General features: G+C 36.0%; 2 protein-coding genes across 4 annotated transcripts; both read right to left on the bottom strand.

Annotated features, from left to right (window-relative positions):
- Nucleotides 1–3,596: 3,596 nt before the first annotated feature.
- On the bottom strand, nucleotides 3,597–8,693 carry PDS1 (4-hydroxyphenylpyruvate dioxygenase). 2 transcript variants are annotated; one of them, XM_011102256.3, is made up of 2 exons: nucleotides 7,363–8,691; nucleotides 3,597–4,058 (listed from the first exon to the last, which is right to left on the bottom strand). In XM_011102256.3, exons 1-2 carry the CDS (start codon nucleotides 8,664–8,666, stop codon nucleotides 3,872–3,874), a joined length of 1,491 nt encoding a protein of 496 aa, XP_011100558.1. In that variant the 5' UTR covers nucleotides 8,667–8,691; the 3' UTR covers nucleotides 3,597–3,871. The 2 variants fall into 2 exon arrangements, with proteins under 2 accessions (XP_011100558.1, XP_088732236.1); XM_088876110.1 differs by lacking the exon at nucleotides 3,597–4,058 and adding an exon at nucleotides 5,346–6,427 and having other exon boundaries at nucleotides 7,363–8,693.
- Nucleotides 8,694–11,566: 2,873 nt separating this feature from the next.
- LOC105178725 (anaphase-promoting complex subunit) lies at nucleotides 11,567–25,221 on the bottom strand. Of its 2 annotated transcripts, XM_088876109.1 has the most exons (20): nucleotides 24,966–25,216; nucleotides 24,718–24,877; nucleotides 24,393–24,514; nucleotides 23,440–23,689; nucleotides 22,667–22,844; nucleotides 22,425–22,503; nucleotides 22,220–22,305; nucleotides 20,499–20,628; nucleotides 20,302–20,334; nucleotides 18,683–18,931; nucleotides 17,520–17,597; nucleotides 17,157–17,419; nucleotides 15,943–16,002; nucleotides 15,750–15,817; nucleotides 14,817–14,922; nucleotides 14,187–14,328; nucleotides 13,216–13,314; nucleotides 12,676–12,940; nucleotides 12,362–12,429; nucleotides 11,567–12,012 (listed from the first exon to the last, which is right to left on the bottom strand). In XM_088876109.1, exons 1-20 carry the CDS (start codon nucleotides 25,134–25,136, stop codon nucleotides 11,851–11,853), a joined length of 2,769 nt encoding a protein of 922 aa, XP_088732235.1. In that variant the 5' UTR covers nucleotides 25,137–25,216; the 3' UTR covers nucleotides 11,567–11,850. The 2 variants fall into 2 exon arrangements, 1 of the variants encoding a protein (XP_088732235.1); XR_016063014.1 differs by lacking the exons at nucleotides 11,567–12,012; nucleotides 12,362–12,429 and having other exon boundaries at nucleotides 12,891–12,940; nucleotides 13,216–13,983; nucleotides 24,966–25,221.
- Between the last annotated feature and the right edge of the window lie 665 nt (nucleotides 25,222–25,886).

Here is a 25,886-nt window from a genome sequence, read left to right as displayed (position 1 = left end):
CAGAATCTCTAGCTCTAAAGGATCATTTGGCATCTCTGGTCGCATGAAATTATGGATAAAAAGACGGGTTTCTCAATATTTCGCAATGGACTTTCAAAAGTTTGAAGGCCCGTTTAATGACATTCCTTGCAGAAGAGTGTTTCAAGTTAAAGTATTCTTCGTGGTTCTGTGATCCTCCTGCTCCATGATCCCATTCACTCAAATGGTAACGAACACCTGTATAAGGGTGAGGAAGCCTTCAACATTCATGTAACCTTTGTCGCACAAGTAATAATTGCCTGAAATGAAACCAAAATAGTTTCACACTGAATAGAAGAATGGAAAACATTCTACATGGTGAAAACAATCTGGATTGGACACATATTATACATCGAATGCAACCAAATTTTCAACTGTTTGAAATGCCCAAGGGAGTGATTGGTTAGCATTAGGGACACGTAAACTATTCGACATGTTGATTGCGTCGTGCAACACCTACTATCCTCAGCACTACCTTCCCAACTCGTTAGGTCATATACCAATTACATGTTTGGGTTACAAACTCCAAGAACATTTATTGCAACATGGCCCTTTCAAGTGCAGTAACGACCCTTCTCCTGTTCACTAACTCTTACATCAATAAATGTTCCGTCCAGTGCGTCGAGACACCCATAGTGAAATAGTTGGCGCATTGTCATTCAAACAGAAACAACAATGTGAGAAATGAATGCTATGGAATATTACAAAGCTAGTCGGCCAGTTCACCATAAAAAATCTCCACCTGCTGTAGGTGCAGTCTGCATCAATAGGAGTCGATCGTGTAAGAAAAACTTTGTAAAGCATTATTATAGCGTTCAGTACCGCGTGGAAAAGTTTGCTCACTGTTATTCCAGATCTAATAAAATCGTGCTTGACAACCCAGTTTTTCTTGTGATGGGATATAACACTGAGGAATATTGCCAGTTGTTCCGACACAGTGATGAATTTTGTGTCCGAAAGTCCATCAGAATGTTCAAGTAAATAACAAAGACAAACAAATGCATTGAGATCCATATGTAAGCCCGTAAGACAGGCCACGCCATCGTACTCAACTAACCTACGTAGGTGCCTAACTTGTTCAGGGATCATAAACTTAAGCCTGTTACAACGAGCCCGAACCAACCTAATGATTGGGATCCTAGCTTTCAAATATGCACAAATGTATATAAACAATCCGAGTGCAACGGCAATATCGATCATTATTTGCTCAATAGAAATTAATGCACTTTCTCCTCATCCTAAGAAACACACATTGGATGAGAGTTTCTAATAACAATAGCAAATAATCTATTTTTTATAACACGGCGCACATATAATGCCAACACTACTTCAAGGGACGATTTTACAAATTTTTGAGTTGTTAGGTACTTGGGGCAAAAGGAGGAAGGTGTTCCTAGAAAATAATAAACAATTAACATTTCTTAATTGTGTTTGGTGAAAATCAGTACTGTTGGAAAATTTATGGCCCAGGACCGAAAATATGGAGGCCCAATACACCCACCTGAATGGCTACCGGTTTGGCCCAAGCCCACGACCCAAAAACCAACCCACGACCCGACCCGACCTGGATTGATTACTTATTTCTACCTAACCCTAATATTCTCTCATATCTCACATCTCTCTATTCCCTCTCTGTGATTCACTTTCCTCTTGCAACGATTCTTCTTCCAAAACCAAGTTGATGGTTTATGGAAGGTTATCCCTATCTTCCATCTCCATCTCTTCTCTCGGCCCTATAAATAGGAGACTCCTTCTCCTATCTTATAAGAGTGAACTATTCCTATAAGCTCAGTGCAAATCTTTGTGAAATAGAGAGATTGAAGTTCTCAGTGACCGTGTGCTAAGAAGATCTATGTGATCGAGGGTTATAGCCTTTGTGGCAAGGGCTTTGTGCCAAAACCGTGTGCAACCGTGGATTTTATCTTAAGGCTGCCGATCTTAGTGCTCGTGAGTAAAGCCTAAGAAATGGATCTGGCTCTCTGAGCCTTCATTTGATCGATTATTTCCGCTGCTTTATGTTGATGTAATTTCTTATTAATATCTTGTATATCTTTATGTATTATTTCTGCAATAATGTTATGGGCTCTCCACCTAACACGTACATATGGTCTAACTACAAATCAGACGCTATTACAGTTTTTTAATGGTGTTTGGTGGAAATCCGTACATATGGTCTAACTACAAATCAGACGTTATTACAGACAAGAAATCAGTAATAAGGGGGCAAATGCAATTATATGCAGCAAACCCTAAAAAAAATAATCTCTACAGAAAATCATTTGGAGGAGATAGAACAAGGACAAATGTGAATTTTTGCAAAAGCATCTCAATCATAATTAATAGCATAAAACTGAATGACTATGCGAAACAAAAAAAGGTTGACAAAAAACAATATAGTGTAAATATGTTACAAAAAAATAGGATGTGTGCACTGCGTAAAGTAGACAAACTCAGTGTAACAAAGAAGACATAGTCGTCATCTGAAGTTAGGCTTGTTAATCAACTAGTTATTACAGTAATGGCTCACTTGAGAATTTTCCAACACAGTTTCGTGGTTTTCCAATCTACGTGCACCTTAGCTACAATAGTTTACAACACTGACAAAATCTTAAAATTAGTAAAACTAGATTAAAAGATCTTAAGAATGAGGAGGGAACGGAAGGTTGAGAGGGAGCTCAGCTTCGAGCTTCGATAGAGACAATAATGGAGTAGAGGGGCTTCTACTGCTTTTTTCTTATATTCTATCTACTTTCGACATTAAATAATTGCATGATGTTATTTTATTTATGTTATGGGGCAATTCAGCCAAAATGGGATGTAATGTTGGGAACAAGAAAAAAACAAAAAGTTAGTAGATAATTTGATGAGACCCACCTATTAATAATACTTGATGCTCAACCATATTATTGTACGTGGTCGAGTAGGAGCCAGTTGCGGACCAAGCACCGTAGCAGCAGGCCTGCATTTTGGTTAGAAAACACCTAACTAAGACCTATTAGCAAGTATATCCAACCGACATTTTGATTAGTGAACACCTAACTAAGACCTATTAGCAAGTGTATATCCAACTTAGTAGGATGTAGTAAACTAAGCCTAAAAAGGACTCCATGATACATGTGTGGGAGTTTGCATATATTTGAAGTATGTTTCATAAATTGATTCGGTATAACTAGGAGGGAAGTCCTACATAATTTCTTTGTCTCGCTTGCTGATTTTACAATTTAACGTTGCAAAAATAAAGAATACATCAAACTACACATGAAACTAGTAAATAAATGCATGGTCCAAACGCTACGTGTAATTAAATCAAACTTTAAGGAAGAAAACAATACATCAAATTATACAAACTAGTATATACATGCAATGGCTGGGCCTGCGTGTAATTAGACCAAACCTTACGAAAGGAACTGTAATCATCCCTAAAATCAATAGAAACTTCATGGACGATAGATCTCTATAGAAGCATAAACATAATACATGGTACGACAGATAGAATAAGAATGAAGCTGCAGTGGGGAAGAACGCTGATAAAAAAAACATAAGAGAAGCAGAAGCAGTAACTACAGTCTGAATCCTGCTGGAAATAATCAAAGCTTAGCTGAGATTACTAGAATCAGATCCCATTATAGAACAACTACATGATATAGAAGTTCGAACTCACTGCTGTTATAAATACAGTGGTACAGTATACTTCTAAGGAAGTATTTTTGCGAAAAGAAGTCCATAGATGATTATAGAGTTTACATATAGCATAGCCGACCGACGTTGCAATGACTGTTAATATATATACATAGGGTTCCTAAGAATTACTCCGTGGTCGGGATGAAAGAAAAGATAAGAGAGTTCTGCAGGCTCAAGTGGCTGCTGTTTCAGTGACATGTTTTGCTTCAAGCATTTTCTCATATTCTTCTATGGATTTAAAGAGTTCTGAGAAGTTTCCTTTCCCGAATCCTCCACAGCCACCCTTCTGGTAAAGGGTTCCTTCTTCATCTTTGAGCATGCACCCTATTCTCTGAATTATCTCAATAAATATAGTTGGCCTGCATAGATGATAGAAGACCCAGATATAAGATTATGGAACAAATCCACCCACATTTGCACATCCATGATATATTGGACTACATTTACGTCACATGGGTCCTCCTTCCATCATACTTCCAATTAGTATTTTCATTTAATGGAGTGCGTAAACCTAGTTGCTATAAGATTCTGTTAGGAAATTGATAAAAACACTCTCAGAAAAGGAATTCGAACTCCGGATCAATGCTCCAACTAAAGAGCTCTGGAGCTCAAAAGGAGGTACTTATTAAGTATTAATGGGGAACTTTATTTACAAAACTAACAAACTTCATTTAGATTACATCGAAATATATATAGGGATAATTACGTTTGCACCCCCTCACCTAGTCTTTTTACACAAACCACCCTTGTCTTTTGAAAAATTACAGAAACCACCCCTGACAGCCTTTAAAATCCAAAAATACCCCTGTTGACTAAGTCAACCTTTAAAATAATTTTTCAAGGACATAGATGCCCTTAGGGATGTTACAATGTAATATTTATGAAGATGAGTAATATCACCCCATATAGTTTTTTTATTATGTATACTAATTTTTCATTTAAATATAAATTATTTTATTAACCTTTTTTATTGAATCTCTATATAACATTGCACCTTTTAATAATTAAAATATTAAATTATTTAATTAATATATGAATTATCCCTTAGTAAAATTATTAAAAATTAAAAGATTACATATTCTCTATTTTTATTTATAACTAAACTTTACCAAAAATAAAATAAAAAATAATTTACGTATTTTATATAAATCATATTAGAATTAATAAAATAAATAATTTATTTGTTAAATAGATATTTTAAATTATTAAATTATTTATTTTAAAAAAATTATCCCTTCTTCCCAACCGCACCGCCATGCCCACCCAAACCCCATTTTATTAAAATATCTTTTTAACAAATAAATAAATTTATTTTATTAATTCTAATTAGATTTATATAAAATACATAAATTATTTTTAAATTGCATTTTAGTAAAACTTATTTATAAATAAAAATAGAGGATAACTAATCTTTTAATTTATAATTTCAAATAATTTATACAAGTGTGATAATTTTTTTAAACTTATAATCTATTAACTAATTTTATTTATATATTAATTGAATAATTTAATATTTTAATTATTAAAAGTTGCAATTTATATAGAGATTCAATAAAAAAAAAGTTAATAAAATAATTTAAATTTAAATTAATAATTTGTATAAATAATAAAAAGTTATATCTGGGGTCATATTACTTATCTTCATAAATATTACGTTGATACCCCTTCTACCTTCTGATAATTACAAAAACACCCCAAGGGCATTTCTATTCTTGAAAAACTATTTTAAAGATTGACCTAGTCATCAGGCGCATTTTTGGGTTTTAAAGGCTGTCAGAGGTGGTTTCTGTAATTTTTCAAAAGGCAGGGATGGATTGTGTGAAAAGGCAATAGGTGAGGGGTTGTAAATGTAATTATCCCATATATAACATTTCTTACAGTTTGCTATTCCCCTTCCATGCACTTACTTTTCCCACTACTATGTAACACAAGAATCAGTATGCCACAAAAAGCTCACTGATGCAAAAGATGTCTGGAAGCACAAATATCTGACATCAATTATATGCTCAAATTTTGAGAATGGTCAATAGTTGAATGGTGATTTTAGATGAATCTATTGGGGCCTCAGGCTGAGAGGTTCTCCTAGTTTATCACACGAGATGATAAACCCCTACAACTGCATTATTAGGTCTCCTAGAGAAGGTGCTCTAAGAGATTGATAATGAGTCCCGGAGTTTCAACAGTGAAATAGAACCCAAAAGAAAAGGCAATAATAACAAATATAAAGATGATATTACGATTGGGAAAGAAAATTATAAACTTTCTAAACCAAGTTAACATAATATAGTCATTCCGAATAATATGAAATGTACCAGTTAAGATTGGATTAGTGAGAATAAAAAGTAGTTTGAGGTGAACAATAGAAGAGACTAGAAGCTCCAATTTACCTTTTTTTGTGCAAGGCAGTTGATTTGCTTTCATTTTTAACAAGCTCAATAATGGGAATACAATCCACTTACTTGTGGTAAGCTCAAAGATCCAAGTTGAAAGGATGAAAAGTTGGTTAAGCATCTAAACAGAACATGGTTAACAAAGAGTAAAGTCCATACAGACTAGGACACGGTTAAAGATGCAAAGAGAACTCCCAGGGATCACATGTCAGAAATGCAGGATATCAAGCCAGGGTCACTGGAAAGGAATTCCAGTTTCGTGTGCAAAGAAACATCATGTCGGATAATGCCCTTCCACACGATTAGCACCAGGCTACACCACTGGCCGCATATAAGACCTGCAGAGTACTTGAAATCCACATCAATAAACTAAAGCCAGTTATCTTTCGTTTTCCCAGGATGATTGTGGAAGTTAAAAATGAAAAAGTGCACTCTCTCTTATTTCCCTTTTGTCCCAATGAAATCAACAAAAACCAAGTCCGCACTCATTCAGCCAATCATAGAGTAGGTGCCGAGTCACTTGCCATTTGTATACTTACAAGCAAGTCATAAAGGAGAATGAAACACCAGTAAAGAATTTATCTCGTTTTCTGGTATTTCTAATGAAAGAGGTAGAGTAACATACTGTCTCACTTATACTCATGAAAATGCGCAAGTAAACATCCGTCTACTTTAGACAGAGGAGAGCTACTCTACCAGCAGATTACTGCACTAAAGAGACCAAAATAAAAAAAAAGAAATGTTTGAAGTGCAACCCAGAGGTGACCAATCCAATTACATTTAACAAAACAATCTCACAGGAGTAAGCAACTGGATAACGGGTGATTATGTTAATAAAATACATAGATAAACTCCAGCCTTATGTAGTTAGCCCTTCAAGAATTGACCGGCTAAAGAATCCTACTACCCTTTAATTCACAAATTTTTTTACCTTATATAAGATAATCAAGAATCAGGCCAAATATATTTCACAGATAATTGCACTCCAATGCAGTTATTTGTCATCCAACCAAACTAGATTGAATTGGAAACAGTATTACTTAACCTATTTTAAATATCCAGTTGAATGTCGAAACAACTCATACGTTGTCTCCCCACCTTACTATCACAGTCAAGAAATTCCATTCTCTTACTCCATTGCTTGTTCTAAAATACTGACAACAAATGGCACAAGCAAGAAACTAACTTCAAATCCCAGAAACACAGATAAAATATAAACAACTTCAACTACTACAAGGGACAAATAATTAGCCATCATAAGTTTTGAATATACCTGTCCCCCACAGGCTTGGTGAAAATCTGGAGCAAAGTCCCCTGATCATCTCTGTCCACCAAGATCCCCAACTTCTCACACTCCTGAATTTGCTCATCAGTAAGCACATCTCCAGCCCTACTCTTTAAATTCTTGTAATAAGTAGGAGGCGGCGAAGGCATAAACTCGAAGCCACCGATCCCACTCCTCTTCCTCATTTCCCTCAATGTCCTAAAGATATCCTCACTCACCAATGCCAAATGCTGCACTCCCGACCCTTCATTGTGCTCCAAATAAGTCTGTATTTGGCTCTTCCTCTTCGTCCCATAAACCGGTTCGTTCAAAGGAAACAACACATTCTCGTTGTTATTTGCCAAAACCACCGAATTCAGCCCACTCTCTGCCGTCCCCACATCCTCCGCAGTAAATTCAGCAAATTCATGAAACCCGGTGAACTCCTTCAAGTAATTGACTACCGGCCCAAGCTCAGGCACATTTCCTACGGCATGATCAAGCCTCCTAATCCCATAATCCAACTCTTGATAAGACATTTCATTATCCACAGGCTCAAAACCCGGCAAAAATCCTGTCCCATCATCGCCACAGCTCACAAAACGCAATACGGAATCTCCATATAAATGCACTTCAGCAATGGCAGTCTTGTTATCGGACAAAAGAATCGGCGGCGATATGGGTTTGGCCCCCCGGGAAACGGAGGCAGAGTAAGCTGAAAAGGCCGATTCGACCTGAATAGCTACGGCACGAACCGCGAGGCCGTGCGAAGAAGTGAAAGAGCGGTGGACGGGGAAGGAGAAACTGGGGATGGCGGCTGAGGAGGAGATTGAGATGGAAGGGGAGTACGGCGCGGTGAAGACGAAGTTGAGTTGGCCTGAGCGGAGGAGATAGGAGGCGTGGGCGGAGTTTCCGGTGGAGAGGTCGGATTTGGCTACCAGCGGCATTCCGAGGCCCCAGGAGAAGCGCTTGGCGGTGTTAATGGCGTCGCCGCACCAGAACTCCACGTGGTGGAAGCGATGCACAGGGAAGTGGTCGGACTTGGGGTTGGTCCGAATGAAATTCTTGAAGCCCACCAGCTTAAATTCTGCATGAGCAGCTGCAGACTCGGACTCGGCCGCAGCCCCGGCGGGGGAGCTGGCGGTGGCGGTGGTAGTTATTGGTTCTTTACCCATTGTAGCTTTGGTCTTTAGCGGTAGAGTTACTATGCGGTGGCGGATGCGTCGGTGTTGGTGGTGGTGGTGGTGGTGGTGGCGAGTTGTTGCATTTAGAGAGAGAAGATGAGAGGAGAGCGAGAGAGTGCTACTGCTCATAAGCAGTTGTTTACCACTTGCTCACTTCTCTTCTTCATTTATCTCCATTATACGGTTCTGGAAACGAAATTTGGGTTAATTACAATTAAACCCCTCTAGAAATATTTTGAAATTCTCATTTATAATTGTACAAAAAATTTAGACAAAAAATGTTAATTTTAAAAAAATATTAATGTGCATAAAAATAGGTTAGCCCAAAGAGACTCAAAAGATCCAAAAAAAGAAAAAAACAAGAGGCTTGTAACATCTTAGGAGGCCCAAATCATGAGAGGTTCAAATCATAAGAGGGCCCAAAAACACTCGATAGGCGGTCTTGACAAGTGCCCCGTAGAAAGTAGACAAGCGGATGGCCTGTTAGAAAAAGAAATTACTTGAACTCTGATTATATTTAGCTACATTTTCAAATTTGAACTTTTGGGGAAAAAAAAGATAAAGCATCATGCCGATGGCGTTTAATTCAGGGGTTTAATACAATTTACTTTCCTGTAATATTATAAATGAGCAATTTATTCTTTCCCATAAAAAAAATAATAACAATTTACCTCCCTGTAAAAACACAAGATGGTAAATTCTTGTAATTTTAAAAAATACAGAGAGATAATTCGCTATTTTTTCTTTCTATAGGAAGGTAATTTGCTCATTTGCGATATCAAAATGGTGTTGTTTGCACTTTTCGCCTTTGACTTAGTTGGCAAAATTGACACTGCGTAACCAAAATATAATTCGAATACCATTAATATATGGATATCGATCTATTTTAATAATAGTTATTGGTTAGATATATATTTTTTGTGGCAAGCTGAGTAGCTTCCTAGCTGCCTTCCTCTATAGCCTAAACTTTCTAACTAGTTGAATAGTTAGGTGGTATAGTTGGATGAGTGTTCTATGCACGATTCCTTTGCTGTTTACATTAATATTTATCTGTTGCATCTGTCTTTCGCTCACCCCATTCACTTTGACATTGGTGAGTGTGTATTGATTATTGATGATTAAATATATAATATAATTATAATTCATTTTTTAAATAAAATTAAAAAAATCAAATTAAAACTCAAGCACAATTAAATTTTCAAATTTTAAAATCATTCTACCACCTTGATTTCAATTTACCACCAAAAAATAAGGGTAAATTGAACAATCTCTTCTGAGATTTGACATAATCAGAAATATTTTCTCATTGTTTGAAAAACTACGGGTATCCCCTAATATTTGATGAAATTATGCAATTTTTAGATGGAGGTATGAAATTATAAATTATGCCCCTATAGTATTTTTTCTCTTTTCTTTAAAAAAAAATAAAAATTAGTAAAGAAATTGGACGATGCGGATGAAAAAAATCCACTCAACCAATAAAATAATTAAAAAATTTAGAAAGGAATAAAATTATAATTATGAATCCACAATGGCATTTTGGTTAGTTCACCACTAAAAGTGAATAGAAACCTAAGGAAGAATAACATAATGGGTTCATTGTTAGATGGTCATTAAGATCAAGAGGATATTGGTAATTTTTCAAAATAACGTGGTATTCGTAATTTTGTGTCAAATTTAAAAAAAATAGTTGTAATTTACAAAAAAAAAAAAAAAAACAAATGAAGAAATGAACCATCCCTTGCTTCTTCACAACATTGGTATTCTCCCACTCCTTGAAGAAATTTATCATCCATTTCCTTATCAAAAAGATGAGAGATATTAATTGACATCTACAAAAATCATTTTCGAAATTCTTTTCTTTTTCCTTTCACTAAAAAAAATAATAATTTTTATAATTTCATTTCCCTCTATTGGCACAAATTGGGTACTCAAACCAACGGGATCATCTTCACTCCACACTAAATTATATTTACCTAAAATATATAGCAAATTCGTACTAATATGTATAATTGCACACGAAAATTATCGTATCTTATTATACGATTGATATACAGATTAAAAATAATATCAAAATGAGTATTACTTACCTATTAAGTGTCCAATTAAAAAACACTCTTACATGTTAAATATGTGAAACGAAATGATCAGATAGATCACAGAAAAAGACAAGATTCTTATATAAATTATGTTCTTTGAATTAAATTATCTATATTATTATTAAAAAAAATTATTATACCATTTTTTGAATACTCAAATTTACCATTTATTTCATTTGTTCCTTTAAGAATAGTTTGATCAAATTAATTATTACAATAGTTTTTAATAATTTCATATTTTTTTTTGTGTTAACTACCTATTACTTCATTTTTCTTTCACACTTTATTTCTCCATATTTATAATAATTTATAATTACTCTTTTGATAAATTTCTTTCTTTAATCATCTCAAAACAAAATTTCTTTATATGCTGACGGAAACAGCTGCAATGATGGCTGGTATATATAGAAATGTAGAGAATGAGTTTAGATAGAGTTGAGTTATAGGGGTGGAGACATAGAGACGTGGAAAGATGTGAAGCAGGGGTGATGGATAGAATCGATCATAAGATAATTGATAGGCTGTAGGAGGTTTTTGTAGGCAAACCAAACACGGGACGAGTTCCGGGTCATAAACGGAAGTTCGCCATCTTTAACAGGAAATCTAGATAGGTAATAACAATATTGATTCCAATTTTTTTTTTAAAAAAAAAAAAATATTTGGCTCGTTACTTGAATTGCCCACGGTGCAGTTTTTAAACCTACTTTTAAATTGAACTCCCATTGACAATTTTATAGAATAATTTTTAAAATTGTCACTTTTAAAACAGAAAACAAAGTGCGATTTCTGACAATTTGGTGGTTTTGATATTTATAACAAAATAAGACGATGATACTAACAAAAATCAAGAAATAAATATTTATAAGATACTTTAAAGTATACAAAATTATTTATTATATGTACGTAAGAACGACATACCACAACGACTAATAAAATAAAAAAATAGTTCGAATAACAAAATTCTACCACCAAATGACCCAATAAATATTTTAATTTTACATATCTGGAACAGGTTGATACGAGTAAAATGTGAAAGTACCCTAAATTGAATAAAACAATATGTAGAACGCGACTTCACATCCCACAAGGAAGAATTACCTCAAAACTACATGCTGATACCATAGATATCAGCAAAGAAACATACATTTTCCTTAGAGATAGCTAATAACATTCAATATCGTTACGATGCACATACGTTCATACACAAACTTTATTTACAACATACCGTAGACGGAATCATCCATGTCTTCTGGATTCTCAAATGCTGTAATGTGCTTCCTAAATGAAGACGCAGCTTCTTCCCTCTCATCCAGCTGCCCCAACTTGTTGTAGACAATGGCCATCAAGTAGAACGCTTCCGCTGCTAACTCATTATACTGTTTACAAGCATTACTATGTTAGTAGTCGAAAATATGAATTATATTGTTACGGAAGCAGCATGAAACCCAGATTAGTTCATGTTGGTTTTAGAATGTGATCTGCAAAGTGAAGTTATTTGATGAGAATAGCACAACACTTCCCCAATAAATCCCAAGAGATTTTGTAGCACTTAAGCATGAAGGACTGAATGGCAGACGAAACCAAATCTCTAGTTTCGACTTTGAATTGGATTTTGATTAGAGGTTCCAACAGAAGAATTATTGGAACGTAATTTAACAGCCAACACATCTTGGGCCCGACATATATGCATAAATTTCATCTAACAAGTTTAAGAGATTGACCAACCTCCAAGAGTTGAAGTTCTTCTGAAGCTTGTCTTAAAGGTTCTAGCACCATCTCTGGACTGTCTGAAACTATTGAAAGAAAAAAAAGATAAGGAAAAAAGTTGCATGTTTAAGATCCTAAGAAAAGCAGAATTGAAGAACAGGTGTAGTAAATTCTCGATGTCTTGCAATGCAAACCATTGTTCCAATTGTTAATGAAGATATCTAGTAGTTCAACTCTTGTGACCCAATAAGCGGAAACCCAATTACATGCGGGAATAGAAGTCAGCTTCTTAGTATTTGAATGCAGAATGAAGGTAGAAAGCGTGAAATTACCTGAAAAGCTTGGATCCGCTAAATAGCATTTTGCCTCTGTTATAAATGCGCGAGACCGGAGCTCCAGTCCACCATGACCAAGAAGTACCGGGAAAGAGCTGTGTAGAAGGGCCAAAGCCTTTTTCGCATGATTTGATCCAAGAGAGAGCCATAGCTCAGCCAGTGTTAGTGTTGCGGAGGCTTTAAGAAGATCCAAGTTAAATGACTGACAAAAGGAAATGCAAGCCAGAGCATATGGAATTCCTAAAACAGCATTGCCTGACCTCTGAAACCGATAAAAAGGAAAAACTGAATCTCAGCAAAGGAAAATACATCAGATGCAGTAAAAACAATGCTGCCCCAGCACTAGAATCTTCCTCAACATAAGCTGTTCAATTGGAGGTATTACCAACAAATAACTTGCATGCTCAATGAAATTAATGTAGATAGAATCACAATCAACAAAAATCATGTCCCACCAGCAATTGAAGTCACTTCTTTATCCCCATATGTGAGAATCAATTTTGATAGAGGGTTCTAGTACCATCCAGTTTTAAGTACCTTGTATATCTCAGCCAGCAAGAGAAGAACAGTGGCGTTTTTAACTTGCAAGTTAAACTTATAACAGGTGCAGAATAGAGAGTGTGCAACAGCTGCGGCCTGCAAGAACAACTCACGTAGAAATCAAATTGACAAATGAATCAGTTAACTCGGATACTCTTAAAAGGCAAAGACTAACAGAATAATAGTACTCATTTGTCTTTTTCGAGAGCTGATCTCACACACAGTCGTAAAAGAATGCAACAGGACCAACTTTCTCCCAATCCAAAACCCTGACTTAATACACACACCTTTGGTGGTTTCCAGAGACCTCTCTAATTCAGACTAATAAGAACTGACAGGAGAAAGTCACCCAAGTTCTATGATCCAGTGTACACTAACTCCCCCACTCCCAGAAAAGAGACAGAGGAATAGACTATCTTATAGCACCTTCTTTATGAGTTCCATAATTTGTTTTTATTATCATGCGAGCTTTCATATCTTGCCTCTCTTTTGCCATTTCTTCGCACCAAGTCCTCAATGGACAATGACATTGCATCAAATTGCCACCTTTCACTGAATGGACTTGTTTCTGAATACATTGAATCCATATTACACAATTGCAACGCTTCATAATCCTCCCCCATTTTTCAACCTGAAGAATCGTCCCATCTCCACAGATTACTACCCGTACCCATTCTCACTCGTCCCAATTCATAAAAATACTGAAGCTTCAACGTCGCGTGGGGGCAGAGCAGGCAGAGGTTGGGAGAATACTTCAACAGGGTTCTGATGGAAATACAAATGCAGAAAGTCCAAATTTTTCTCAGTTTCCTGAACTTTTCGAGTTTGAACTAAGAAATTATACATTAGTATTCAATTGTATGCATGGGTATCATAACATGAAGCACCAACCAAAAATCCAAAATAAGCAATATTCGAGATTTCTCATTTATTTTATGGAACATAAATATCAGGAAGATTCTCTTTACCTGGCTATACTGGTTGGCAGAAAGCAATGTCCGAGCATGACGGAGACTAGCTTCCGTCTTTAACTCCATGTCCACACCACTTACACAAGAGGCCAAAACACCAAGCTCATCACAGAATTGCTGAGCAAGTTTTAAGTGCCCCCTGGGGAAGTGAAAAAACAAAGACACAGTGAGCTATCTCTATGAAGTATGTACCCATTGGATAATAAATAGGGTAAATTACATCCGAACCCCCCCAGGTTTGCGTTAATTATAAATGCATCCATGTTATGTTAAAAATTACAATTACTCTAATGTGAGGTTTATTTTGTCTTACCCACTAGGGTTCCATCTAGTGACCGGTCACGTCTCCAAAGTAATCTTCGAGTCGATGGATAGAGAAAGAGACAAGGGTGAACTCAGCTGGCGATAATGGCCAGAACGTGAGTGAATTGGTAAGAAAGAGGAGAAACAAGAGTGAGGGTTTGTTCGGAAGAACATCAGTCTGACGGTATTTGAGCACCAATTCTTGAGTTGATATGTCACTAAGAGCTGTTTTATCTTTTCAAAGATATGTTTTCTTTTCAATTTTCCTTTTCTGGCAGATATAATTTACTATAATAAATATTGAAGGTACTGTAAGGTCTGTACCTATGTAAGGCACACTCATGTAGCACCTGCAGCTTCACTAGCAGTATTCTGGACCTTGAAACACACATAAACTTCTTTTCTGCTATTCTCATAGCAGCAAAAGCATCTGTCAATATTGCAAACATAGAATGGAATATAAGTAAAGGGAAGAGAAGATTATAATAAGAGTGTATCAGCATGCATTCCTGGGGAAATACGAAAGAGAGGGGAGTGTCTTGGAATTATTGTCATGTTTTTTCATCATTCCACTTCTGGCTGTGGTTGGGAGGGACAAGGACCTAAGTCATATCAGCATAGCTATGTTCCTACAAGGCCTCAGAGAGAATCCTACTTCTTCACAAGTCATTTATCCAGAAAACCGCGTGCAAAATATGGCTATTTATTTGCTATTATAGCATTGAGAATGAAAAGGTAAAAAAGAAAGAAACTACCAAGCAGATGGCACAAACTATCTACCTGAAACTTTGATCAATAATAAAGTACAGTGAGCAGACACGGTTGACAAAGAATGAATCTGTAATCCTTGTTCACAGTCTTTTTCTGCACACTCTGTATTAAGTAAGATAGCCTAACTTCATTCTCGTTGCCACTATGCATTCAACATTGAGCTAGCCTTTATCTTTTCACGTAAATTATTCCTGGTGCAGCAAATAAAGAAGCAAAAGGCCATCTTGGAAAAGAGAAAATTGCAGCAATCACAGATTTAATAGGATTCTAGAAAACAGATACTGTGGTTCTTCCCTTCAATTAAAACATAACAAATTCAGAGATCAGCACAACTATTTAGCAGCATTAAGGTAAATTCAGAGATAAACAGCAAAAAGTAGTTATGCTAATAGACGCCAATGCAGCCAGCTAGCATCAGGAATAATGATTACATGTAATGAAAACACACACAATTCATAGAGAGAACGATGACATATATTACCCAACCTTTGTATCCTTTATACACAGCCAAATGTTGGATGAGCTTGGAGTATGCTAATGCAGCATCCGATAAACTGCAGAACAGCAGATGCTAGTTTCTTAGATGGTGATATTCAGTAGCAGACAAGTGATAGGGATGAATATAACAGTAAGCAGCAGCAGGTAAAAACCAAAAAGACTCTGGACAGTGTGCAATTACCTTGAAGAATCTGCAAAGCAAGTTGCAAATACCAGTGCATTTATTCGAGCTAGAGGAGCACTGGATGATAAAGATGAAGAAGGATGAGAAAATCACAACAGACGAGATAATGCAACAAATAAAAAGAGAGTATTGCAGATTACAAATGGAGATAATGCCACTTAATGCAATGATCACTAACACTTTTTGCCATTAATTTTTGCTATATAACAGAAAAGGCAGTGAAAGTGACAAGAATTTTGTCCGCAATGTCTAGGAATGAGAATAATCAATTTTTCTATAACCAATGCAGCTGTAATACAGTATGTCATAAGTGGTTTGGTGATGGTGCAAATCAAGATACCATGTAGACAACCAAGGAATTCAAGATATTATGCTACAAGCTAAAAGTCAATAAAATATCCAGGCACTAAACATACACTGTGCATCTTAGAAAGAAAAATAAAAAGCAACAGGCATGATTGAAAAGATCAACCAAGGTGATAAATATATGCATACATACAAACACAAATCAACCCAGTACTGAATGGTGCTTGAGCCACAAGTGGAACTTATCATATCTGGGAACCTGTGTTCTGATTTTTCTTGAGTCGTTTTTTGATCAAATTATTCGCCCTTTTACCACAATATACTTAACAATGGTGAAGAACAAATTAAAGGCATAGATCTCAACAACACAAGAGGCAGAACAACGTAGTATAGCAGCAGTTAACAGAGATATGTTGACAATTAGAGTAGCAAGATCCTTGTTCCAAAGGGGTTATCTCTGATATCACGTGTTACAATTCTGATACAATTAGATTTTTCCAGAATGGTGCCCTTTTAATTAACAAATCGACGAAGCTGTCCCATGAAGACAGGCAATCTCAGGGCTAGTTCAAACAACAGTTTCATATGTGTATGACAAAGACGATCCAACAAACTAATTCAAGCAACTCCCTCTACCAAATTATCTTCCTACACTCACAATTACACTCAAAGGAAAAAGTTAAAAGAAAAACAGAAAGGAAGTTTTTTTCTCAATTCTTTCCCCATTAAAGAATACACGTTAAATATTAACATATATATGCATATTAGCACATATGGAAATAACATGTATAAAAGTGTATAAATGTACATAAACAAACAAATGCTGGTTTCCTAATTGAAGGGCATGAAAAAATTGTGTCCAACTTCAAGTACTAATAATATAGAAGGAATCCCAAATAGATCACCTGCCATACATCTCCCATGAACTAGCACGAACCAAATAGGAAGACCCTAGTAACTGTAAAACTGATCCAGGAATAGAACTTGGCTGTGCAATAAATTCGAAAGCATCGGAACAGCTCTCCGTATCATTTTCTTGAGCAAAAATCAATGAGGCTGTCGGTTTTTTCAAACTTCTCAGCCACGCTGTGCAGAAAGCACCATCAGTGGTCATTAATGAACTTTCCTCACCAAACTCATTAATTAGATGAGAACTCGACCATAACTCCTGCAACAAAGAATGACAACAGTTTAAAAAAGGGGCGCATTATTTCTATTGAGAAGTTTCAACTGAAGAGCCTAAGCATTGAATCTCCAAGCCAACGAACCTTGTAAACACTGGCAGGGTGCGTTCTAAGCTTCATGGAAGCCTTCGGGCCAAAAGAAAGCAGTGGTCTTTGAACATGCTGCAAATCAAAATAGTGCAACTTAGATATCTTTTCCCGCCAACAAAGACCAAGAAAAATTACTGAGCAATTAAAGGAAAACTTTATTCTTCCATTAGATGAACCCAATACCAACCTCACATTCTTTACAATTTTGCATAAAGACCCATGACAAAATTAGTAACAAGATGCATAACTCAATGCAGCAATTTAAACAAAGTTAGCATTAGAAATTAAGATTAACTATCCCCATCAAGATATATGACAACTCTACAAAAATATCCATGAAACATCATAGATCACCTCAACATTGTTGAGCTGTAGGCAACTGGAAAAAAAATGCTAAAATTTGTGTTGATAAATAGAAGCAATGAAGATGTCACAAACATTCTTTCTTCCTCAAACTGATATGCAGCGAGGAATTACAATTTCAACAGTTACATGCAAATACATGCATCTTATCCCATCTAAGAAGTGTCCCATCCGTCCATGAATCCATTTAGGAGTAGCTCCCACACCAACTATAAAGATTGGTCAACCTCCTAGCTGTGTTAAATAATATCTGGCACACCACAATGTTTTACCCCATGCTGCCAAAATGATAACTTAGGCCTTAGAAACCAGTTGCTGCTTCCTTCCTCAAATCGGGTGATAAGTGGTGGCAACAAAATCCCAAAGACAGCTTCTAATAAAATTCGAAGTTAATGAAATCCATGGGTTCGTCTTACTTTTTACTACATTCATTTGCCAACTCAAGCATCATGTTTCCGGCCAACATTACAAAAGTGAAGAGACCATCCAAGGCACTAGCAACATTTCATATGACTGGAGATGGCAAATTATCAGAACCACTTTTTAATAATATCCCATGACAAACTGATACTTTGTCACACCCCACTTCTAATTCAGATCAAACTATCCAATCAAGTTTAAAAGCACGAATTATTCAGTCATAATATCAGCTTTGAAAATATCCCATGATAAACTGATACTTTATCACATCCCACTTCTAATTCATATCGAACTATCCAGTGAAATTAAAAAACACGAAAATAACCAAAGAATTTATATTAATACAATCCAAACAACAAGAAATGAATTCTCACCATTATGTCATATTTAGCAATTTCAAGATGAATAGATGCCACCAGTCGCTTCAACTTTAGACTTTCAGCTCTCTTTAAGGATCTCCTTAAGAGCACAAACAATTGTTGCTGCACGGACAATGAAGTGCCTATACCAGCAACTGGCCAGCATGAGGAGCCAATAATTCCAGAGGTCTTTGATACTCCTATTTCAGCCAAGAGGTTAGAAATTGCCGCCAATGTGTATGCAAGACATGTGTCATCACTGTACTGCACAATTGAGACAAAATCAGAAAATAAGAATCACTGCTTCAATAAAGAAAAATATATACATATATATACATACACGTGAGTGAGAATATCCATCAGATTATGAATCCATGTTCACATGGATTAAACTAAAAGTAACTAACGGAAGGACACACAAATGAAGATGCCAATTCCAGCTTACAAGTTTAGCCTAGAGAGAGAAAAGCAGAAAAAGGAATAAAAAGTTTAAAATCAGTAACAATGGCTTTATACTTCTCTGTTTCAATATTAATTGTGTGGCAGTGGCTTGGCCTTTTACCAGCATATCTCGTTTAGCTCTACCATTACTCAAGTGGCTAATTTAAACTTTTAGAAATTATGAAAAGGATAAGAAGAAGTAAAACATTGCTTGCAACCCTCAATGTCCAAAAGCATCTGACCACCAGTTTCATTCCCTGGAATGGGTAAATAGGATATAGCATCACAGGAGTTGAATTAAGTAAACAGAAAAGGGATCCTCAAAATTTTATCCAGTTACATGATGCATAATATCGCAATCCTAATCACTTGAAGGGTATTAAAAAGGTTACAAGTTACAGCACTAGAGCTGTTGAAACCAACTGACTGCAACCATAAGTTTGGTCTATGCCAGAGAGTGGATACTGAACCACATTTATAGTTTGGCAATATTATGAATTGTCAATTAGAATGAGTGACTATATTCTCTAGTCTCAGGAATTCAAGTCTGTCACTGGTTATCAAACAAATGCACATCCTATCTACCTTCATTATGAGTTGGTAGATTATTCATACTGTTTTAGGTGTGTATAGACTCTAGACCATCTGGCAACAAGTTGATCTCAGTGAGGAGTTAGCTTCAAATAGCTTTTAAAAGGGATCCCTCTATTGGTGTTGTGAAACTTGGTTTCATCAAAATAACAAATTCCAACAGGTCAAACACACGAAAATCCAATGTTGTACAAGCTTTAACGACTTAAGCGAATCACAGCTTGGGTATCTCAATCAGAGCAGCCCCTAAAGCTTCTTATTGGAGATACATTGTTTAGCACCCACTCAACATTAATAACCACTTCAATGTATCCGACAAATTTGCTTTATTTTTTATGTTCATAGGCTGAAAATTACCTAAAATTCTCCTGCTCAATAGAAGATGCAGTAGTCTACAAACATTATATTTGATTCTTTGTAGTTCAGCATTGACTTTATTTGCATGTATATTGACTTACTCAACCCAAAACAATCAGTTGGGCAGAGATAAAAGATATTTCCTAAGAATACATCCAACAATAAGCTCACTCCAAATCATAAAAAAAAAAAGTGAGAATAAATAAAGGATTCAATTACAGTCAAATATGAATATAAGGTTGCACCTGCTGAGAAACTCGAACCGCTTCCGTTAAGACCTGAGCATGTGGCAAGAGAAATTAGTGAGGTTGTATACAGAAGGATAGATCCTCAAAAATGAGAATAGACCACAGGCTGACACTCAAAATATAAGCAGCAAGAAAGAAAAAATAGCAGAAGATGAGCAAACAGGTATGGAGGTGATTGACATCCATATGCTTACTTCCAAAGCTTGCTTTGGGTGCCCTAAGTGAAAATGCATCATTCCTAAACATAATAAAGCAATTTCATATCTTCCAAAGCTACTGCATCCAGATGGAGGGGAGACACATTCAACTCCTTCTGTCCCTGCACTTTATCATGAATACTCAGATAAGGTGATTGCTAATGATATTCAAAGATCCAGAAATCGATATGTTCAATAAATAGGTTTAATACATCACAGTAGCTTATTACAGCTAGAAGTCCAATCATGTAGGTGCATAGGTGAACTTCCGTGTGTATATGCTTACACAAGGCACTAAGGAGATTTCACCATTTGAAAAGTGGTGATTGAACATTATGATTTATTTCAACGACACAATCCCCTCAAAATTCACAAACCTCAATAGAATAAATTAACAGATTAGTTAAAGTCATTTACGGAGTTCAACTGCACTCACAGAAATTGAACACTAAAAGTGAGAAGGACTTGATCATTCTGAAGCACAATTGGTCAACAAAGATGTTTGGTTGTTTAAGATAGAAATAATAATAGAAAGAATATACAAGACTAGTTTGATAATCTAGTCAATGACAACACAGCCACCGATTTGCAGAAAGCTAAACTGGTGCTTGATAAGATCGTCATTTTAAGTTTTTCAACTGAAAAAGGAAGAAAACAACTTAAATGTCTCAATCATTTCTTTGCATTACTGGTAAATTGAATTTAGTATATAAACAATGAAAAGCATTAGTTTACGTGGCACTACATGAGATAAATATAATGTGATGTTCAACACTAGCCTGTTCAATCACGACCTCAAGAACATGAAGCACCTCAGACGTAGCAAATTAGTAAAGCCCATTTTATGTTTTTCTATTTTGCACCCACAAAAGCATCCCCATGTATTCTATCTCGCACTCAAATTAATGATGGGAGATTATTAAGGGATGGCTTGATAACATAACATTATTCCAATGTGGTTAGAAAAGATCCAGCAATTAATCATGGCATTATAAACTTTCTTTGCATTCTCAGCTGCTGTCAAGCTCGGATCACTATTTTGGTTGTTGCATTGCAACCAAGAACTTTCAATGTAGCACTTCCCTCCATCAAAATACTTTGATTTAGCAGGCCAATGTTATTCCTCTTATCTAGAATTTGTGAATATGACAACTGAAAATTCTGATAGATATAAAGCCAAGAGGGCCTCAAATTAATAAGTAGCCCATGTAATATATGACACATATTTATTTGGCTCTTTCTTCCTGCTATATTTCAAGTGACAGCACAGCTCCATTTAGTAGACGGAACAATGAAAGCATGAGATGGGTGCAAGTCTCTAAAGATGTGAACATTATAACTACAAAAATACTGTTTGGATATGAGGACAGAGATCAGGAAAAAAGAAGAAAAGTCCAACCGACCAGTAGCTTATTCCTCTCATTTGTTTCCACACAAGGAGCAGAAGAAATCAAAGGAAGGGAACGGTTTTGTTACACCAAGAATGTACTATTTTCGCACTTGATCCGGTTACAATTTCTCAGTCATCCTAATCAAACAAAAGAATCCATTTTTCATTAATCAGCCTCTCTTAAATTTCCTTAATGTTAGATTTACTTTATATGCTCCCGCTTCCACCAAAGTAACTAAATTGTCCATGGTTACAAATGTATATGAAGTAAAATCGAAGGAAGTCAGAAATTTAAGAATGGAGAGGAAAGATCATGATCAATGTATACCTGTAATCAAAATAACGGTGAAGGTTTTCCAATGCACCCGGATAGTCATCATGATAAAGGCTATTCAAATATCGCAAGTAGTGAACCTGCAATTAGAAAATGGAGACAAGAGCATTTTCAAAGTCCAGCTGAATTAATCACCCATCAAAAGATGTAGACAAGTTGAAATTGGATGAACCCGGGAAGTCCCAAACAAGCAACTCACTCGATGTAATTCGGGTGCCAATTGCTGAAGCTTTTTCAGTATAGATTCAAAAGCATTTAGGGGGAAGGAGCTTCCATGTCTGCCGCAAGAGTAAATGATTTCAATTCAATGGTTATGAAGTGAGATGATAAATAATATGTTTTTTTTTTCCACTGAGGTCAATAATTACAAAGTTTGATTGTTTGAAATATGATTGATTAAAAAGATCTAATTTAGATGTATCTGAAACCACAATCACTCACTTCTCAATAGCAACTGCTTGCTCCGAGAGGTAACCTTGTACCTGCCAGCTTGTATATAGGAAAGTTCCACCAAGGGCGCCCATATCTTTGGACATATCACTCGAAGACAATGCACCAGGGTAAACTTCTGCATTCATATCATTATGTTCCAGCGTAGGCCTTGGAGAGATACTAGTATCTATGTCAATCAGAATCACAATATCAAAGTTCATATCCTGGACTCTTATAGTTCAAAAGAAATCGCTGTTTGAGCCACAGGACCATAAGGAGTAAACACGGTCCCAGCTGCAAAGCTTCTCATCCAGTAAGGAAGAGAATAAAACTAAAGGATATTTAACAGTTAGAATCAAAAGGAAAAAGTATGACCCAACTATTGGAACATCCGAGCCACTACAAGGCATAACTATCCAGCTGTGTGGGAAATGCAGCCGCATAAACTAGATTTTAATGCAAGCCCAAGTACAGAAGTGATATATCCTTTTCACATTATGTACAAACATTTAAAGAAAAAAGATACCACAGAAGGAAGGGAAAAAAAAACGCATCAACCAAATATTTCCTCGAACTGAACAAAAGGAGAAAAAGGACAAGTAAAATAATTCAAAGTTATTGATGAATATTTCATCAGCTCCACAAGGATTAGAAGTGCTTTTAACCTGGGTAACACAAATATTCATTTCCAACAGGTCATACAGAAACTATCCTCAATAGAGGCATAGCTAACAACTTACATCTTTCCACACATATAAAAGTTGTTAGTCTGGTGACAATACCTTCAACTAGTTCTGGAAAATCTTTGGGAGCATGGCCCTGGGAAGGACTTCTTCCAATTCCCATTTTACTTTCTTCAAAATCTTCACTAACATTCTCATAAACAAAATTGTCCATCTCCATATTCTCAAATTCGAATGAGGGATTTGGATCATTTGTTGAATCATCCAAATGTGATAACTCATAAGGAGGGTACCCTGAGATGGATTCCTTACAATATGTCCCTATATTTGTTAAAAGATGGCAGATACCCTGCAGAAACAAAATATTGTCAAGTCAATTTCCAAGTATCAACCTATCACAGAGTTGACATTAGCAGGTACTCACTCTTTAACCGTAATTACTTGTACCACTTCTCTAGGAACTTTGTAACCTCTCTTCTACTAATCACATCTAGTATCATGAATTTGAAAATTTGACTCGTTACAAAGGTATTATCAACACATGACAGTAAAAGCATTGAACGATTTGCTTTGATGCAATATATTTGCTCGTAGCATGGCAAGACATAAGACGGGCAGTTACCAGAACTTCCCAGGAAAAGTTGGAAAGCGTACTGGTTAAGTGATAGAAATGTGAAACAAATAATGTTCCTTTTTATGAATATTACTCATCTCCAAGAGCTTCGTCCAAACATATTCAGAATCTTTGTGGAAGATCGTGGTCTGTATATGTGCTGAGAGACACTGCCATGCTTGGCGGAATTGATTTGTGGAGCAGGTGACAGTAGGCTTTGGGGATCCGGCGGTGGAACGTTTTACTGAAATTAGTACTTAAATTATGACTTGAACACTTTTTTTTTCTCATCAACTGTATGACAGGAGGTCCTCGTCCTGCTTGCATATTTGTAATGCAAAAAGCAACATATGACACATCTCCCTTTTACATAAGTAAACTTATGAATTATATTAAACATGAACATGTTCAACTGAGGCAAAATGCTGTAAATAATTACCTCAAAAGACATCTGATTGAAGGCAAGCAAGCAACGCCGTATAAACATTCCAATAATACTATTAGGATCCAGCATTATCTGATCGTCATCCATAACATTAGCGTCAGAACCCCCAAGGATCCCTGATCAGAAACAAACACATTAAATCTAAAACACTTCCTTAAACACCGCAGTGCAGCTTCCAAATATAGGAATTATAGAAGAGTAAATCATGGCTGCCAGATACTGACTATAGTCATCTCAACACCAGCTACTAGTGCACTAACATCTTAATGTGAATGCCTTCGCTCTAGGGGGAGGGGGGGGGGGGGATGGGGATTGTCACCTCGTAAATCAGCAAACAAATTAAACAAGTCATCTGGTGAAGCCAATGACGAAAGCCTCCGCGTTAAATGATCACTCAACCAGTGATTCAGCAAGCCAGCAACTTCCCTCAATTGAGCAATCAACTCATCCAAAGTCGGCTCGAAAATCCCATCACATGCCTATATAATTCAGACAAAAGCCCCTAGATTACACATTTTGCAATTAAAATAAGACGGAGTGTGACAAGACTATCGACGGCATCCAAACCTTGGTGAGAGATAAGAGGAAAACGCCGAGACGGTTGTGATGGGAAACGGAGGAGAAAGGGAAGGGGATGGAGATTTGAGAAGGCGGCGCGTAGACTTGAACCAACACGCAGATAGAGAGCTTGTGAGGAGTGATCGCGAAGCTCGCCGGCGGCTTGGATATGGCCGCCATTGCTACAGAAAATCAAAACTCGGAATGCGCGGGTTTCCCTGTAGGGTTTTTTATTGGGGAAATTTTTAAAATAAAAATAAAAATTATAAAATTTTTATAATAAGGCAAAACTTCGACTTGAAAACGCGGTTCTGGCACACTTTCTTTTTTGAAAAAATAATAGTCAAAAGAACCGCTGATTGTCCTAGCGGCTATTCCTACCCCTTGAAAAATCTTTTGGCACTCCTTTCAAATATTGGTAGCAGTAATGTGGCTTTTTATTTTTATTAACTAATAGTAGCCGCGTGCATGCGGTTCTGGCGAGCAAAATTCTTTTTTTTTTTTTATTGTAAGTAATATAATTTTCACACTTCATTTATGTAACTATTGTTCGTTGTATAGTAAAAGTTAATTATTGCATAGTGGGAGTTATTATTATCTACTGTAATAGTGGTGTTATTGAGCAAAATATGATTATTGTAATAATTTATATTAAATATTGATATGGGCACGAATAATTGTAGTTGTAGTCGATTTTTATTTCAATTAATAATAGTTGATCGCTCTTATTTAAAAAGAATGGTAAGATACATGTGAAACTTATGAATAGGAATCAAAATGCCTTTTTTTTTTGGATAATATATTGTTATTCAAAGCTTTTTCGCTATGTTTGGTTTTTTTTTTTACAATTTTTGATACAAGATAAAACACACCTAATATTTGCCTCTTTGTTTTCACACCTTGTTTGTGTGCTTTTTAATTTTTGAACTT

The sequence above is a fragment of the Sesamum indicum genome, linkage group LG12 (genome assembly GCF_026168435.1).
Source record: "Sesamum indicum cultivar Baizhima isolate 11 linkage group LG12, ASM2616843v1, whole genome shotgun sequence".
Taxonomy (NCBI): Eukaryota; Viridiplantae; Streptophyta; class Magnoliopsida; order Lamiales; family Pedaliaceae; genus Sesamum; species Sesamum indicum.
The sequence above is the reverse complement of the archived record's forward strand: the minus strand, read 5'-3'. Positions and strand labels throughout refer to the sequence as shown.